An 18,046-nucleotide genomic window follows, 5' to 3' on the forward strand; every position below is an offset into this window, starting at 1 on the left:
CCAGTCCACGCCTTCTCACACCCTTGCCCCTGCTGTTGCCTCTGCATGAAGCCCCCTCCCCTGCCTGCTCTACCCTGGCCAGTTCCTAGGCACCCTACAGGACCCAGCTCTGGCATCACCTCCTCCAGGATGCCTTTCCTGTTCCTCCAGCTGGACCCCCACGACCCCATGAGCCTCCCTGCATTGGGCTGGGGTGTTACTGTCTGTGCCTGTCTCCCCGATCAGGCAGTTCAGGCGTCAGAGGGGCCGGGGTCTGATGATTCCCTGGGTGGCCAGTGCCCAGCACAGGGCCTGGCCTAGGGCAGGCAGGGGTGTGTCCCAGTGAATAACGACTCCACCTGTGCATGAACCCTGAGGGTCTATTCATTCACGCGTTCAGGCAGTTAACATGTACTGAACACAAACTATGCACCAGGTCCCGTAACGGATATCTTCATTCAGTCCCCACAACAACCCTGTCATCACACCCATTTCACGGATGAGGAAAATTCAGACCAGAAAGGGGCTTGCCCAAGGTCAGCGAGTTATTACATGACAGAGCCAGGATTTGTCTCCTCCCAAGCCAGCCTGGCCCCTGGAAGCCCTCCGTGACTGGCTCAGACAACACAGCTCCTGAGGCAGTGCTAACAGGGACGGCTTTTAGCACTTGGGGACACCTTTTTTTAGCCAAAAGGAGTAGGACTAATAGTGGCATGTCAGGCACTGGGATAGGCCAAGGTGACAGAAGGATGGGCCTCACAACCCTTCATCCCTGTCCACACCCCCGGCTGCGACCTCTGACAGAGCGACTGGGCCTCCTTCAACATGTTGCCAGCAAGTAGGATGTCCTGGCGGTCAAAGGTCATCATGGCCTGCATCTCCAGGATGGTGGCATACGTCAGTGAGTGGTACATGCTCTCCTTGGTTCTGCCAGACAGAAGGGACACGAGAGCATAAACTCCTAGAACTCCAAGGTAGCTGACCCTGTGTCATCACCCACCGTCCCCTCCCCCGTCCCGCATGGGAGGAAACACAGATCCAGAGAGGGGAAGGGACTCGCCAAGGGCTGACCCATTGCTGCTCAGAAGGCCTCGGATCCCAGCATCTCTTCTTCCTGCTGAGTGGCTCTAAGTGACTCTCCCAATCTGAGCCTCGGTTTCTCACCCATTCCATATGGACGGCAGCAGCAAGGCTGCCGTGAGGACTCCGAAAGAGCTCAGCAGTGTGCTGGCCTGAGGCGGTACTCCCCTGCTGCCCCACCTACCGCAGGTCCTGCCTGTGGGGTCTCTTCTCTCCTCAAGCCCCACCTCGGGCTTGCCCATCCTTGTTCTCTGGACCTCACTGACCTCGCCACCTCCTGCCTCTCCCCACCCCATCATCTGATCCTGTTGCTCTCTGGTTGAGCCCTCCCGTGACTTCCACATCCCATGAGACAATGCTGGGGGCCCGAGGCTCCACAATTCACAGGCCCTGCCCACCTCTCCAGCCCAGCCCTCTTATCACTTCTGCTTCTGACCCACCATCTGGTCACATTCAAGACTATACCACACTGAACCACACACACTCTCCTCGAGAAAAGCCCACATTTTCCCTCCTGCAGGGCTTTGTCCTTGCTGTTCCCTCAGCCTGAAATGCCCATCCCCTACCCCCGCATCCCCTGACTCATCTGTCAAGGCCCTCAAATGGCTCAAAGGCCACTGGGAATCCAGGGCTCCCTCCCAAAGGGAGCATGTGTCTATAACTGAGGCATAGGTCACACTGAACTTATATCAGCCGAGGCTCAGCTCTCTCCCAGACTGTGGGCACCTCAAGGACAGCGCTAGTGTGAGATTTATCTCTGACTCAGCACCAACGTGACAGGGCTGAGAGAGCCGGTTTCAGGAAGCCTCCCCGTCCTATCTCCCGGCTCCGCCACAGCCCCAGGCCTCGCATCTAAAGGGTGTTGGCGGGGAGAGGGGTGGCATTTAGTCTAACACACGCAGAGAGCAACAGGCAAGGAAGGATGGGACCAATGCCAGTCCCCCTCTGTACGTGGGGAAGTCACAATGTATCTGGGCCTTGATTTATGCTTCTGCAAAATGGGGACAATAATGCTGGCCCACCCAAGTCCATGTGGGTCTGGCTGGGGATTACCCTTGCCTGGCACGCAGTAGATGCTGCAGCGATTTTTTGCTCCCTTCCCTACACCCCCTTATTAATTATTTTCCAAACTCCTCAGTGCCAGGCTTATGCTGGGAACTTCAGGGGAGAGAGAGATGACTAAGGTTTATAGACCATCTATTCTATCGTAAGACTTCACCCGTTCCTCATTCATAAAACACCTCTGTAAATTAAGTTGCTTTTTTACTTCTGGGTGATTCTCAGGTGATATTATCCTTGGAAGTCAAAGGTTCATGAAGGAGACCAGTCCTGGCAGCTGTCGGGACACCTCCCAGGTCTCTGCTAGAACTGCTTATCTGAGGGCAGCGGCTTGTGGAAAGGAGGCCACAGTCTGCAGTGGGGACAGAACTCAGGCTTCAGAGTCTCTCAGACACAGGTTGGAATCCTGGCCTCGCTAGTCCCCAGCTGTGTGATCCTCGTGAGTCTTGTAGCCTCTCTGAGCCTCAGTCTTTTCCTCTGTAAAATGGATACAATAACCCTTCTCTCCCAGGACTTTGGGTGGCTTAAGTAGGGTGCTCAGGCCAGGGCCATAACACCGATGCTCAATGAATGTGAGTCTGAGTCCCTCTGTGTCCTGCCGGGGTCAAGGGTCATTGCCCTACATAAAAACTTTCTCCCTGAGGAAGGGTTTCCCGGGCAGCACACAGATCCACCTCCCAGATAATCCCCTTCCCCCCAGGCCTCTCCAACTCTCACCTTCCTCACCCCCAGGTCCCAGGCCTGGGACTCAGCCCCACCTGCCCAGCCCAGTAGGAGGGAGAGCCCTTCCTGGGCAGCTGGCAGGCGAAGTGGAATTTCTAGTCTGAGGCCCAAGGCCCCGACAGGCACCTGCAGCTGGGAATCCTAGCCCCTCCCCAGCCCATGACGTGGAAGCCCCCAACTCTGGTCTGGACTGGGATTCAGGGCACAGAGGTATAACAACCCCCCAGACCTCAGGCACCCCAAGTTTAGTCTGCACTCCACAAAGTCCATGTTGTACATATGGCAACCAGACCCCTAGAAGCAACGATCCCCTCACCTCTGAGCTAGACCCACCTCTAGGACATGATGCCCAGTGGGGTTTCACCTGCCAGGCCTAGACCAGCTGTCAAGATGGGGAGGGCACTGGAAGAGCCATCGGAAGAGCAGGGTGTTGGGACCGGGGACTCCTTGGCCACCTGGAGGTCTGCTAAGCCCAGCGGCCTCCAGCCCTTCCCTCCTCTGCCAGTAGCCAGGGCTCAGGCCCTTGTCAGCTACTCGTCAGCCATCCTGTCCTCACCGTCAGGACGACTGACTCTGACCCAAACCCCACTGCTCTTTCCTGGGGACCCCCCTGCAGTCGCAGCCTAAGGCCTTACTTCCCGAGGACCTCTCTGGGCGAGGATGCCCCCCTGCAGCCTGTCTTAGAGACAGACCCCCTGCCTCCAAGCCACTTTCCTTCACCCTCATGAAATCCCCCCACGCCTCTCAGACCACCTCGCTGCCCTCCTCTCCAGCCCAACCACCTTCTGGGGGACTCATATCCCCAGTCCACCTTCCATCACCCTGCCCTCTCCCTTCTGGGACCTTCCCCAGCTCTCCCCACCCCAGCCAGGCTGACTATCTGTCTTCCTCAAATACACTAGACCCTTGTTCACTGCCAGGCCTTGGCACCGGCCGTTCCTCTGCCTGGAAATGCCCTCTCCATCTGGCTGACTCCTTCTCATCCAACCTCTCTCAACTTAAGTGTCACTTCCTCCAGGAAGACTTCCGGGGCTGGCTTCATGGGTGTGCGATCTGTGCAGTCACACAGGGCTCCATGCTTGGTTTAATGCTCTGCTGTCACCGTCTTGAAACCCTTAATAATTTTTGAACAAAGAATTCCACATTTTCACGTTGCAGTGCACCCCGGAAGGTATGTGGCTGGTCCTAAAGCCATTATTACTTGTTTCACTGGTGCCGTGAGGAACCCTGAGAAGGGCCCACGCCCTGCTCGGTACTGCGGCCCCAGAACCTGGCCCGCCGCCGGCCACACGAGGGCACTCCTGAGGTGCTGCCGAGTGAACCGGCCCCAGGCGCCCAACTGCCCCATCCCATGGGTCACACCTTGACCTCCCCGTCAGCCCACAGGCCAGCTCTGCTTCTGGAGTCCTACACGATACCACCCACCCTCCCAGCCACAGACTCCCCGCCTTCCGCCTGTGTGATCTCTCCAGTCACTCCCACTGTGCCATCCCCCCACCTCCAGCCTGTCCTCTCTCCCTGACCCCCAAGCTGAGCTTCCTCATACCAGCCACTCTCTTGTCAAAACCCTCACTGCTGGAACCCTCACTCCTGCCAACTCCTGCTGCCCTGGTTAGGAGCCGCGCGACCGCCTACTTTCTCCGCAGCGCTGCCACTGAGCAAGGCAGGAGGAAGCCGCCAGCCACACGGACAGGCACGCTGTGAGCGGGGCCCCCAACCTCGGCCCATCATGCCACTCATAAACTTCTGCCCAGTCCCTGTCACCTCCCCAGCCAAGCACCAGCCTGGCCCCTCCCTCTCAGCAGGGGACTTTGCTTCCTCCCTCAGAGGAATCCGGGACAGTGCAGGGGCACACCGCCCTCCCTCGGCCCCACACACCTGTTCTACCTCCTTCCCTCCCTCCTGGAAGAGGCGGCAGGTGTGAGGCCTTCTGTGCCAGGGAAACTCCACCTGCTTGAGATCCAGGATGGCCCAGGAGGCAAAGTGTGGGTTGTGGAGCTGAGTGGGGCTGGATGTGCATCCTGGTCCTGCTACTTATCAACCATGACCATTTTTTTCATCAAATGAGTAGTGTCGATACCATGTTCCAGAGACAGTGTTCAGGGACATACACAGCATGAAGTAAAATAAACTAGAAGCTACTCAAAGAAGTGAAAAAGGGAAAGCAAATGGTGTATATATGGTGACATATATACACCAATCTGTATAAAACAGATAACTAATAAGAACCTGCTGTAAAACAAACAAACAAACAACAAAGTAGTATAACATGCAGGTTCTGGTGTTAGTTTGGGGGAAAAAAAAAGAAAGAAGTGAAAAAGGGAAAGCAGAAGCTGGGGGGTTGGGGGGGGAGGCTTGGAAAGCCCAGTTACTTCCGGAGGGCAAAGTGTGGGTGACAGTGAAACAAGACACCATGCGTGCCATGGGGAGCAGTGGATGACACTGACCCCCAGCATCCTTCACAGCTTCAGTGGCTGTGAATGGGGAGAGGAGACCATTTTTGAGCAAGAATTATTTTATCTAGACCAGTGGTTCTTAACAGAGATGGGGAGGTATTTTTACTGAATCTGCCTGCCCCTCCCCTGACAGCTGGCAATTTCTGGAAACATTATTTGGTTGTCACAAGAAGGGGTGGGGAGTGTGTTCATGACATCCACTATTTGGGGAGGAAGTGCTTCAACTCAAAAGAAAGCAAAGACCCTTTTCCGGAATGGGGCAGGAGTCAAGAGAAAGAGGTTACAGTGCCTCACGTGTGAGATGAAAGGTGGCCTCACAGGAAGCCAGTTCTCTCTGTGGTGCTTCCTTCAGGGCAGGCGTTGCCTCCTGGGGGCCTGAGGTGCAGGACCCCTAGTAGAGGGCCCTCCTGAGGTGAGGGAAGGTGAGGCAGCCCCTCAGCGAGGAGGGGGCTGAGGGGGCAGTGGCAGAGAGGAGCCACTTCGGGACGGGTAGTGACCAGGAGGGGAGGGGAGCCGGGGAGCCTTCCTAAAGCACTGGGAGGGGAACCTGGATGTTCGGTGATGGGGCAAGATGGGGCCTGGCCTGCCTCAGGCAGCGGCCCCACTCCTGAGCAGACCTGGCCCTGCCGTACCTCAAGCCGGATCCCCCCCAGAGGGTGGGGATGAGGTGTGAGGACTGCTCGCGGAGTGACTAGGGTACGACTCAGGACCACCAAGCCCTGGAGCTGCCCCGCTCAGAAGCTGGGCCACTGACCCCAGAGAGGAGATGGATGGGTCAGTCAGGTCTAGAGAAACTGAACAGGCCTGGCTTGGGGCTTGGGGAAAGCCGTACCCCTACCCCAGCACTTGCTTTCCCTGGGGACCTGGGGGAACCAGTTGTGGCAGAGGACAACCTAGAGCTGAAAAGAGGGGATCAGGCAAGCAGGCAGCAGACATGATTAGACCCCTGGCCCCTCACCCCTATCCCAGTCCCAGAACTCAGGCAGCCAGGGGCTCTCTGTCCAGATTGAGGAATGGAGGATTCTTCTCTGGAAAAGCTAACATCTGGGGCCCGCTCTCTGCCAGATCATCCAAAAGCTGAACCCACCAATTACAAGGCTTCTTGGCCCAGACTTTCCAGTTGGCCTTTGAGTGAATGTGCTCTTAAATACGACCAGACAGACAGCCAGGGACCATCGGGCATTTCAGGGTAGCGCCCCCCGCCCTACCATGAGGAGAGTACTCCCCCCATTACACAGAAAAAGGAAACCTGGAGAAAGCCAAGATTATGCAGGGAAAGAATAAAATATTTTTAAAAGAGATAATATTCTGCGATAATAGTAATAACAACAATAAATACTTATTAGAGGGCTTGCTACATGCCAGGTCCTATCCTCAGGACACTCATATTTTTAAATATACATATAAAGAACACAGTGCACTCATAAACAAAGAATAAGATGTTTTAGGAAAAAAAGAACATTCAGAGAACACTGAAGAGTACTAGGGAATTAATCATATGATTACACACAAGAAAGAAAAGTCAGTGGATTTAATGATAAGGTTGAGGAACTCTCCCATAAATCAGAGGAAAAAAGATAAAGAAATGCGAGGGGGGTGGTGTGCGGATAAATATCTTAGAAGAGGACTGATCCAGGAAGTCCAATACCTGCCTTAAACAAAGCCCAGGAAAGGGAAACAGAACGTGGAAGGATCATACGAGAGGATTTCCTAGAACTCAGTTTCCGAATAAAAAAATACCAAGGGGACTTCCCCATTGACGCAGTGGTTGGGAATCCACCTGCTAACCAAGGGACACGGGTTCGAGCCCTGGTCCGGGAAGATCCCACATGCCACGGAGTAACTAAGCCCGTGCGCCACAACTACTGAGCCTGCGCTCTAGGGCCCGCGAGCCACAACTACTGAGCCCGTGTGTTGCAACTACTGAAGCCTGCGCACCTAGAGCCCGCGCTCGGCAACAAGAGAAGCCACTGCAATGAGAAGCCTGCACACCGTAATGAAGAGTAGCCCCCGCTCGCTGCAACTAGAGGAAGCCTGCATGTAGCAACGAAGACCCAGCACAGCCAAAACAAACAAAAGAAAAAAAAATGCCAAGTAAAAAGACCTACATTCTGGCACATCATTGTGAAATTTCAGATTTGCAGGAATAAAAGAGAAGATCCTAAACATCTCTGGAGAAGGAAAAAAGACCCCATGCCACGTTAAGAAGAATTAGGATTCTCCCGGCTACGGTACATGCCAGAAAACAGGGCAGAAAACAACGCCTTCAAAATTCTGAGGGGGAAAGATCATATTCATGCAACTCTCTCTTTGGAAATTTCTAGAGGACATGCTCTAGTAAAATGAGGGAGGATACCGACATGAGAGAGAAAAGGCCAGGCCAAGCAAACAGGAGAGAAGCAAAGGGGATTCCAGGAGCCAGCTGGAAGGTGGCCAGTAAACAGGCCTGTCCTCCAGGGGAGAGGTTTCCAGGAAAAAGAGGGACTGAGGGCTTACCTGATATGTCTGAGTATTTACGGAAAACCTCATGACTTGATGGAGTAGTTATAAAGAGGTCAGGATAAACGTATAGCGAATCAGGCAAATAAAAAAAACAAGACAATTATTAACTCCAGAAAGAATATGTAATCTTATAATGTAAGACTTGTCTCTGCAATGAGCATAATTACATAGTTATAATAATGAAAACACTGATTACTGATTTAGCCAGATACTGTGATATAATGATAGGAGGAGGGAAGGGAGGTGAGGCAGGGGTATAAGAGAGCTAAATTCTTGTCAACCATCAGGTGATGTGTAAAAGCAAAAAGTAACAAGAGTGAATTTTATGGTATGTGAATTATATCTCAACTTAATTTCAGTTTTTAAAAAATTGAAAAAAGTGGTAAGTAAAGAAAGAGCACTCTAAGCATATTATTTAGAAATAAGGCAGGGAATTCCCTGGTGGCACAGTGGTTAAGAATCTGCCTGCCAATGCAGGGGACCCGGGTTCAATTCCTGGTCGGGGAAGATCCCACATACCACAGAGTAACTAAGCCCGTGTGCCACAACTACTGAGCCTGCGCTCTAGAGCCCGCGAGCCACAACTACCGAAGCCCGCGCACCCTAGAGCCCACGCTCCGCAACTACTGAAGCCTGCGCTCTCTAGGGGCCGAGTGCCACAACCACTGAGCCCACGTGCTGCAACTACTGAAGCCCACGTGCCTAGAGCCTGTGCTCTGCAACAAGAGAAGCCACCGCAATGAGAAGCCCACACACCACAACTAGAGAAAGCCTGCACACAATGCAGCCAAAACAAGAAATAAGGCAGCCAACACTAGAAGAAATGGCTACACTACTGGCATCATTGCCCTAAAGCCTTGAGTGAAAGCAACTCAAGTCTTCAGCGCTTTGCAGGAAAATAACAAAAAGGGGCTGTTTTAGAGCTGGATTCAGTGGGAACAAGAAATCAAAGTGGAAGAAGCTGCAAGACCTGAGGGGAAGGAAGTCACAGTGACCTTGGGGAGGGCCTGGCTGTTCCTGGCTGTGGAATGGGGACCCTGAGCCATTTTTATGGGATTCTCGGGGGTCATAGTGACCCAGAAGGCTGAAGGCATTGAGTTACACAGGGTTCCTCTCACATAAAACCTCTGGTTCTCCATCTGACATCCCCATCCCTACACTTACATGTGTGCGTACACACACACACACACACACACACACACACACACACACACACACACACACACACACACACACACACACACACACACACACACACACACACACAACCTGGGCTTAAGCCTCACCTGGGCTGGAGGTAGCTGAGTGCTTCTGAGAACTGGTTGGTGAGGAAGAGGTCCAGGGCAGTCATGCACTGGTCCAGGGACTCATGGAGGCTGCTCACAGGAGTCCTGATGAGAGAGACACAGGCATGACCTGGGAGCTCTCAAAAGAGCCTCAGTTGAGAGGCTCGACTGTCCTGGCTGGAACAGAGCCGCCCAAGGCCCACTCGAACTCCCTGGTGGTCCTTGAATGCCTGTCATGAGCTCCTCCAGGCTGCCCACTCTGTACTAAGACACAGGACAATTTGGACCTACCTCTAAGTGTTCCTAAAGGTGGGAGGGGGAGCAGAAGGGGGTGGTGTCATCTGAGATCGTGGGGAGGGGCTGAGGATGGGATGTGGTGGGTTGGTGCAAGGAAACCTCAGGAATAAATTTATCTTACTTCTCACAAGGGTAAAAGGAGTCTTTGTGGCCCTTCTGACCCATTGGACTTTTCTGCCCCCACTGGGGGGGCACAGCCTACCCACTAAACCCCACTTCAGCTCCTTTCTTCCTCTTCCTTCTCTAGGCCTTCTCCTGGCCTCCTCAGGCCTGCACTCTAGAACCCTACAGGCGCTGTCACAATGGGCCATAGTGGGCAGCCACCCTGTAAGAGCTGCCCAGGGCCTTTTATGTTCAAGGGCCACCTTCCCAATGGCACCTCCAGTACACCCGACCTCCTTCCAGTCCTTACACTTCTTGATAGCTCTTATCACCCTCTGACATATATATTTTTTTAACTTATTTTTGTGTTTATTGTCTGTCTCCCTCCACTAAAATATAAGCTTCCTGAGGGCAGGAATCTTTGTTTTGTTCACTGCTGTATCACCAGCACCTAGTATCTGGTACAAAATGGGCTTTTGATAAATATAGCTTTAGTCAGTGAATGAATGGATGGATGGATGGATGGATGGATGGAGAGTCTTGGGCTAGGAGAGCAAATCCCTGACCTTTCTGAGCCTCAGCTTCCCATCTGAAAGATGAGAGATGATCCCAAAAGTCCTGTCTGATGGTCTTATGAATGTCTCTTCTCAAGGGGTCGCTTTTAAGTAGAGAAGGTTCTAAAAAGTGTCACGATGATCTCACTGAAAGGAGATCCTTTTCCCCCAAAGTTAATAAAAGTTCTTTCTCCACCAGGTAAACTTCTACACCTATCTTAAGGCCCAGCTCTAATATCTCCTCCTCTGTGATGCATCAACAGAACTTCCCAGGCAAAATGAAACATGTTTTGGTCAGAACTGAACTTTTGTTTGTTCTCCCAAATCTGTTCTCCAGATTTGCCATCTCAATAAATAGTACCCCTCGACCAAGTTTCTCAAGTCAGAAATAGTCATCCTTGACACATCTTCCCCCTGGCCTCCGTCATCTACTCCATCAATAAGCCCTATCAGTTCTACCTCCTGAACATCTCTTAATCCACTTCCTTCTACACCCAGTGCCCCCCAGTCCAGGCCACTACCATCTGTACCCATATCTGATGGAAGACCCCTCCTGTACTCCTGTCCATTCCTAACTCTTCTCTCTCTCTGTTATCCCATTTTATTGTTTTTCATGCCTCTTCTCTCTCTTCTTTGCCGTCTCATTCACTCTCTCTGTTAGATTCTAAGTAATTTCTTTAGATCTTTCATTTCGCTAATTCTCTTTAAGCGGGTCTCATCTGCTACTTATCCTCTACTGAGTTTTTAATTTCAGTGATTTTATTTTTCATCTCAGAAATTCCACTTGGATCATTTTCAAATCTGCTTGGTCATTTTGGGCAGTATTTTGTTCCCTGCGTATCATTGCAAGTCTACCTTTGATTTCTTTACACATTTTAAACACAATCAGTTATAATCAATATCTTATCACTCTAGGATCTTAGACTCTTAATTCTGCTATTTCTTGCTTCTGGTATCTATTGCTCACAGTGACTTGTTTCCTTGTGCGTTTTGTAATTTTACCATGAGCTCCTATTTGACTGATCCCAAAGGGATCTTGAAATGAGAATCCATTCCTCCAGAGAGGATTTTCATTGACTTCAGCCAGGTTCCCTGGGGTGCTACCACCCCCAAGACCATTTATGTTATTTTTTTTAGTTTAGCATTTCCAGGACCACAGAGGTAGTGTATATTCAAACCTGAAATTTGTGTGAGGGCAGACCAACATGTATAACTGTCCAGGGAGCCTCTTTGCCCCCACAAGAACTGTCGTCTCCCTCTGTGGTGGGTGGGTGTTTTTTTCTAGTCAATGCCCCTATTTGCTGAGGACGCCCTTTGAAGGTGGCAGATTCACGTGAGGTGGTGGGAGGCTAAGTTCCAACTCTTCACACTGTCGTTGCATAGCCCCAAGTCCTTATTTCCCATTCCTTAAGTGTCATTAAAACTCAAGATTCTAGGTTTCTGGAATTTGTAAATACCCTCACGTTGCTGTGGCTTCATCTTATTTACCAGCCTGATTTCAGCTCTCTCTTAATTCTTGGCTTGAGAGGATTTGTTACTTCTGCGGGCACTCAGGAATGTATTTTAAAGGATGTATGTTGTAACTCATCCAGCCTCTAGGTAGATTTTTTAAGGGATAATGTAGGAAGCATTATTCCCTTTACTCTGTCCCTCTCATAATAGCCAAAATTATCTTTTTAAAACTGAAATCTGACCATGTCACTTCTGGATTTGAAATCCTTCACTGTCTTACCCTTAGGATAAAGATCAAGTTCCTTTCCAGGGACAAAAAGGCCCCACTGGAAGCAACCTCTGCCCCCCTCTTCACGAGGCAGGGACAGAGACTTCCTTGGCACCCAGGGCTTAGCCTAGTGAGTGGTGTTCATTCCACTGTCTCTGTTGCATGAATCAATGAAAAGGCAGTGAGTACCTACTGCCCCAGGCATTTAACTGGCTCTCCGTGAGCCCTCACAAAGCCTTGTGGAGTGGGGTTATTATCTCCACTGCAGATGAGGAGACTGAGGCACAGAAGAGAGGTGACTTGGCCAAAGTCACACGCCTAAGCGTGGGTTCTAACCCAAGTTTCTGCCTGAGCCAGTGCCCACCAGCTCAGCCCCAGGAAGTCAAGCCCATTGTCCTGGCTTCTGCCCATCTCTAAACAATTCCAGAGTCGAGAGCCTACCTCCCACTTCTGCGCACACCCCGCTCCCACTCCCACCTCCAACCCCATCAAGAAAGAGGTTCTGCCTCCTTGGTCTACCTGGAGAGAAAGATGCACAGACAGATGGACAGACAGCACAGAAGCGCATAGTCCCTCCCCTGGCAGCCCCAGCACCACTTCCCCTTAAATGTCATGAGGTGGGTCTGCGGTGACCTCTCCAGACGGGCAGCTGCTTTGGGGCAGTCCTGGAGCTGATTTCTCCCCTGCCACAAATATCCACCGATCCCTGGCTCTGGGCCAGGCCTGGGGCTGGACTCTGGGGAAAGAAACTGGACCCAGACGTGGGCCTGCCCTTGAGGGCTACAGTGACGGCCAGAGCCATCAGGGCCGTGATCATGGGAGTCACTGGGGGGCTGGGGAGGCCCGGAAGTGAGGGGGGTGCCGTCAAGGAAGCTTTCTGGATAAGATGGCCCTGAATTGAGGACAAGATGGAGAAGGAAGTCCCAGAAGAGGAAAAGAGTGTGAGCAAAGGGCTGGAGGCACGATACCATAGTGAGGAGGGGGCACAGGCCATCATGGGGCAGGTGGAGAAGACAGAGGCTCTGGAAGGCCTGTAAGTGGACAGGTGGGATGGGGGCATCCCAGCTGGCTGGGGAGCTCAGGCAGGCTGGGGACATTGGCCCCATTTGACCTAATAATAGCATGAACAAACACCTATCACCACTACGAGAATATCACTTCAAGTTATCTAAATTGATGACTGCATTATTTCACTCAGTCCTCCCACTAGCCCCAAGAGCCAGATGTTCTTATCTGCACTTGATAGATAAGTGAAGACAGTGAAGACAGGAACCTGATGTCCTCCTCCCAGGAACCTGGGAGAAGACAGAAATACTTTCTGCAAAAGCAACCTGCCAAACCATTCCCCTCCCCTGGCTGTGACTGAGGTCCCCACTTCTCTGCAGGCTGTCCCATGTCTTTAAGGCCTTTCTGCTCCAAGCCACCCTGCCGGGGCCCTGGCCAAAATATTCCTGGGTTCCCAAGTGGTGATGGTGGCCTCTTTGCCGTGCCAGGTGGAAACTCTGGTATGGGGAGGATGTTGAGCAGGGTGGAGCGTGGAGCATGGCTGGTGACTACTAACACCAGGAACTTTAGCGTAGTGGGGGAGGGGGCTTGAAGCCAAAGTGAGAAGAGGGCCACCCCACTCCCCTTTCCTCCCACGTCCCCATCCATGGTGGTCTGCCTGGAAACCACTACCTTAGTGTCTGATGGGCAGAGCTAGGGGACCCTCTTCTCCGCTGGAGACAGGAAACCCTCCTACCCCATCCCAGTCAGGGTGACATGGGTGGGGCAGCGGAAGCAGGGCGAGGCAGTCATTCAGAGAGCAGACTGGAACCAGAGCTGGCTTTTACTTCCTTACAGCATTCAGGGGGGACTTTTGGCTCAGGGGGTAAGGCAACCTGTACATGGGGATCTGTCACTTCCACAGTGACCTTTCTAAATTGCAAATATGATTGTGACTCTGGTCCCAGACTCCCGCTTAGCTGTGCATAAAGCGAGTACCACGTGGCAGGGAGTGATGTGGTGTGGCCTAGGTAGCATGGAGTTTTGAAAGCAGTCAACCCTGGACTCAAGCTGCAGCTCAGCAATCACTTGTTGGAGAAAAGTGGGAAGGTTCTTTAACCTCTATGAGCCTCAGTTTCCTCATCAATGAAATGGGAATGACCTACCTCCCAGGGTTGCTGGGAAGAATGACTGAGACAGTGGAAAGCACAATAAGAAGTATTCAGGAAACGTTAGCAAATTTTCTTTCCTAAGATTATGTATTTCCATCATTTCTTTTACCGAGCAGCACCACTTTTATAATGAAACTAAGTAACTTTAAAAGATTGAGTGCACATATCCTGTAAAATCCCAGCAATTCCACTCCTACCTGGCAACGTGGAAGAACACTCACATATATGTGCAAAGGACAATCATTCAAGAATATTCAGTGTTTGAAAAGCAAGACACTGGGAACCACCTCAGTGTTCACCAAGAAGCCTGGATAAATAAATAAATGATGGTCTCTACATCAGGTGGCATATCATACTTCAAGGCAAGTGGGGACCAGGGCTTCAAGGATCAAGAGAGCTAAATCTCAGTAACCTGAAGCTGAGTGAGAAAAAGCAAGCTGCAAAATGATTTGTGCTATATGACTCCATTTACAGAAAAAACTTAAAGAACTACATATTTTTTAGGCTTATACATACTCAGCAAAAGAATAAAAACAGAGAAATGATAAAACCAAAATTCAGGATGGTGACTATCTCTGTAGAGGGAAGGGTGGGCTGGTCCACAGAGATGGTTTATTTCTTACAAAGAATATGAAATAAACAGGGCACAATGTTAACATCTGAAAAAGCTTGCTGGCAAGGGCATGGAGTTCATTTTATTATTTGTGATATTCTTCTGAAGGCTGAAAATATTTCATAATTTTTAAAGTGGAGGAGATTTAAATGTTGGTCTTTTCACCACTGAGCCTCACACATGGGGCCGGGCCCAGAGCAGGCCTGGGAGTGTTTGTTGACTGACTGAATGAGTGTCTATGGGGAAGGTGGAACTGCTTTGCCCCTGCTCTGCTCAGACCCCACCAGAATAGCACTGAACAGGGCCAGGGACAGATGGACCTGGAGGGCACGCAGGTGGGTAGGTATGGTTTAGTGTGAGGATGACCTGCCAGTGCTAGAAGGGCAGGCTCACTGCCCTGGAGGCCCAAGGAGGGGCCAGAGGAGCCCTGGGTTGTAGAGAGGCCTCAGTCAGGGATGTGAGTGTGCAAGGAAGGAGGATGAATGAGGGTTCTAGTCTGGGAGTTCAGGATTCTTTAATAGGTGCCCTGCTCCATGCCTGCCTTCTCTCCTGGAAACCATTTTTCTGGGCTCAATGGGGTGGTGCTCAGGACTGGGCAGAAGGGAAGCTTCCAGATTTACAAAGACCAGCCCAGAGAAGGAAGGGAGTAGCCAGCCCAGCCTCCCTGTATTTTCCAAAGGAGGGACCAGAAGTCTAGGGAGGATAAAGGACTTGGTCGATGTCATACAAAACACTGCCTGACTCACCAGGCAGCCCTCCCCCAGGCCAGGGTGTCCACCGGCCACCCAACTTCCAAGCCCTCAGCCTGGGACACGCACAGGCCCTGTGGAGGCCTCCAGCTGACAGCTGGCACCAGCCGAGTCACCTCCCTGTTCATGTGAGGCCCTAGGCAAACACTGTCCCTAGTGTTGAGGTTCCAGGCAGAATGGCAGCCCTCCCAGCTCACCTGCGCAGGATCTCCACCCAGCAACCTCCTAGCAGTGCCAGCTCCCAGCAGCAGGGCTCCCAGCCCCTATCCACGGGGGTCCAGGAATGGCAAAGAGTTGCTCCAGGTCTCCCAGCAGCTGGCAGCTGGCACTGCTACAGGGGCGGTGTAGGGGTCCTACAGGGTTCCTCAACGGGGTGGGGTGGGGATGAGCAGAAGTGCCACGTTGAAAGTGACAACACCACCTTTACTACCCCTGTTCCTGTTGTGCCCGGTGGGCCGGGCCGGTTCCTATCTTAGTCATTTAACTCCTCCGAATATCCCCGAAGATGAAGTACTGTCTGGCATCGCTGGGTTCAAATCCCAGGCCCACTTCTCACCTCCTGGGAGACCTAAGACAAGTCATTTAAGAGCTACTGCTCAGTTTCCTCACCTGTAAGGGAAATGACAATAAGAGCCCACCCACAGGTGTGGAGGTGTAAACGCCACAAGCGGAGGAAGGAGGCTCTGACCCGGCCGTGGACACAGCTTCCTAACAAAGTTGGGACCCAGCGGGGAGTGACCGACCGACCCAGGGTGCCCAGGGCCTCCACCGTCCCCGCGCAGCCCCCTCCCCGCTCCCCGGAGGCGGAGGCGGAGGCGGCGGCACCCGGAGGCCGGGAGGGGCGGGGGTCGCAGTGCCGCCCCGCAGAGGCTGGAAGCCGCAGTGCGGGCCTCGCGGGAGGCCAGGCCCGGCGCCGCCCCCCGCCGCCCGCCCGCGCCCTCCGGGGCCGCTCCGCAGCGCACTTACCCTGCCGGCACGGCGCCCGGGGAGCCGGCCGTGGTCATCGCCGAGGGGGGCGGACAGCGTACCCCCGCGGACGCCAGCCGCGGCCCAGGTGCTGCCGCCGGAACCCCGAGCGGGCGCTGTGCCGCCGAGCCGCGGACGCGGCGGCCGGGGAGGGGCGCGCCGGGGGCGGGGAAGGCGGCGGGGCAGGGCCGGGCCTCGGTCTGCCCACCTGCGCAGTGGGGCCAGGCCGCCGCCCGCCCGCGGCCGACCGCAGACGCGGGCCCAGCAGCGGGCGGGGGCTGCTTGGGGCCGGCCCGCCAGCGGAAGGCGCCCCCGCCCCACCTCCGCTCTGACGGGTAAGACCCCGGGGCGCCCAAGGTCTGCCCGGCCCATGCCCCCGGGAGCGGGGGCGCGCTCCTTCCTCAAGGAGCCCCACCAGTGTGGTCCTGGGAAGTTCTCCTAGGCCTGAGGTCCACCTCCCTGCCACTCTCACCGCCCCTGACCCGAGCCCTTCATCATCCTACTGCATCGGTGGGGGGCATTCATGCAAAGAAAGACATGGCCTCCAGAGTCAGGCTTGGATTTTAATCCCACCCACTTGTCCACAGCTTGACTGTGTTTGCAGGCGACCAGAAGGCAGAAAATAACGCGGTTTAGCACTCACTGCTAGCCAGCAGTTCACACTCGCCTCCTCAAATAGTCCCCATAGCTGCCATTTTACAGATGGGGAAACTAAGGCACAGAGTTCCCGTGACTTGCCCAAGGCCACTCACCTAAAAAATGGCAAGTCGTGATTGGAACTCAACCCTCCTGACTCCAAAGTGCACACCCTTGCCCTCTGGGACCCCTCTCCCCTGAATCCCCAGGGCCTATGTGGAGTCACCCATAACACTCCTCAGATGCCTACTGTGTGCCCAGCCCTAAGGTATATGTCTAGGACCAGGGTTGAAGCCGACCTGGTCTCCTGGCAGAAGAGCCACTGGCCCATGAAGAGTTAACCAGCTACCACGTCCGGGGCCCAGATGCTCTTAATCATGACTCATCAGAGCACGTGGCTGCCATTAGACCTGTCCCTTCACAAAGGCAGGGGACAGAAGGAGGAGGGACTCCAGCACCCCTGGATCTGCCCTGAGCTCCAGGATGTTAGAAAAGGAAACAGGAGGAGTCTGGAGAAGCAGCCATGATAGAAAGAGGGCTTGGACTTGGTCCTGGGAGAGCCAGGCAGACTGGGCCTGGTGGCAGAGGGGAGAGGTTTAGGGGATTACTGTTTAAATCTAAACAGGTTGCCTGGAAAGGTAGTGAGTTCTTATGCTGTCCATGTGTGAGCAGAGGCCAGGTGCTCACTAGCAAGGGTCATCCCACCTCTGGGATTCTGACATAAGCATGGAAAAGATAATTAACTACAAGGAGTGGGCTATGATAACATCCACTGTCATCTACAGAAGTCCAGATAAGGGAGAGTGCTATATAGGCTGGGGGCTTCCTGGAGAAGGTGGACAGAGTTGAGCCTTGAAGTTTGTATTATTTATACACAATGAAGTTGTAGAAAGGATGTACCAGATGGGTACATGGATGAAAAAGCATGGAAGTGGGCAAAGGTACACTGAGGACAGCTGGAGTTTGTGAAGCTGGTGAGAAGACCAGCACTGTGTGTAAAGAGGAGCCTGGGTGAGGAGGCTGGCGGTGGGGGGGGGTGGGGGGTCTTGTCACATGCCAGGCACTTTCAGGTCTCTGGGCATTTGCACATGCTGTTCCCTCTGCCTGGAACACACCTTCTTCCTTGTCACATATTATTCATTCATTTAACCAAGGGATGATCCAAAAG

The 18,046-nt window shown here is 53.1% G+C and overlaps 1 protein-coding gene across 3 annotated transcripts in view; it reads right to left on the bottom strand.

Annotated features, from left to right (window-relative positions):
• The window catches only part of TTC39A (tetratricopeptide repeat domain 39A), a 38,420-nt gene extending 22,082 nt beyond the window's left edge, over nucleotides 1-16,338 (bottom strand). For all 3 annotated transcript variants that reach the window (XM_060083464.1, XM_060083454.1, XM_060083472.1), the window contains exons 1-3: nucleotides 16,243-16,338; nucleotides 9,086-9,190; nucleotides 775-906 (exon numbers count right to left, since the gene is read on the bottom strand). In XM_060083464.1, the coding sequence (XP_059939447.1) occupies nucleotides 775-906; nucleotides 9,086-9,190; nucleotides 16,243-16,280 (275 nt within the window). In that variant the 5' untranslated portion in view covers nucleotides 16,281-16,338. The remainder of the gene's footprint in view (nucleotides 1-774; nucleotides 907-9,085; nucleotides 9,191-16,242) is intronic.
• Between the last annotated feature and the right edge of the window lie 1,708 nt (nucleotides 16,339-18,046).

This window comes from Mesoplodon densirostris, chromosome 2 (assembly GCF_025265405.1).
Source record: "Mesoplodon densirostris isolate mMesDen1 chromosome 2, mMesDen1 primary haplotype, whole genome shotgun sequence".
Lineage (NCBI taxonomy): Eukaryota > Metazoa > Chordata > Mammalia > Artiodactyla > Ziphiidae > Mesoplodon > Mesoplodon densirostris.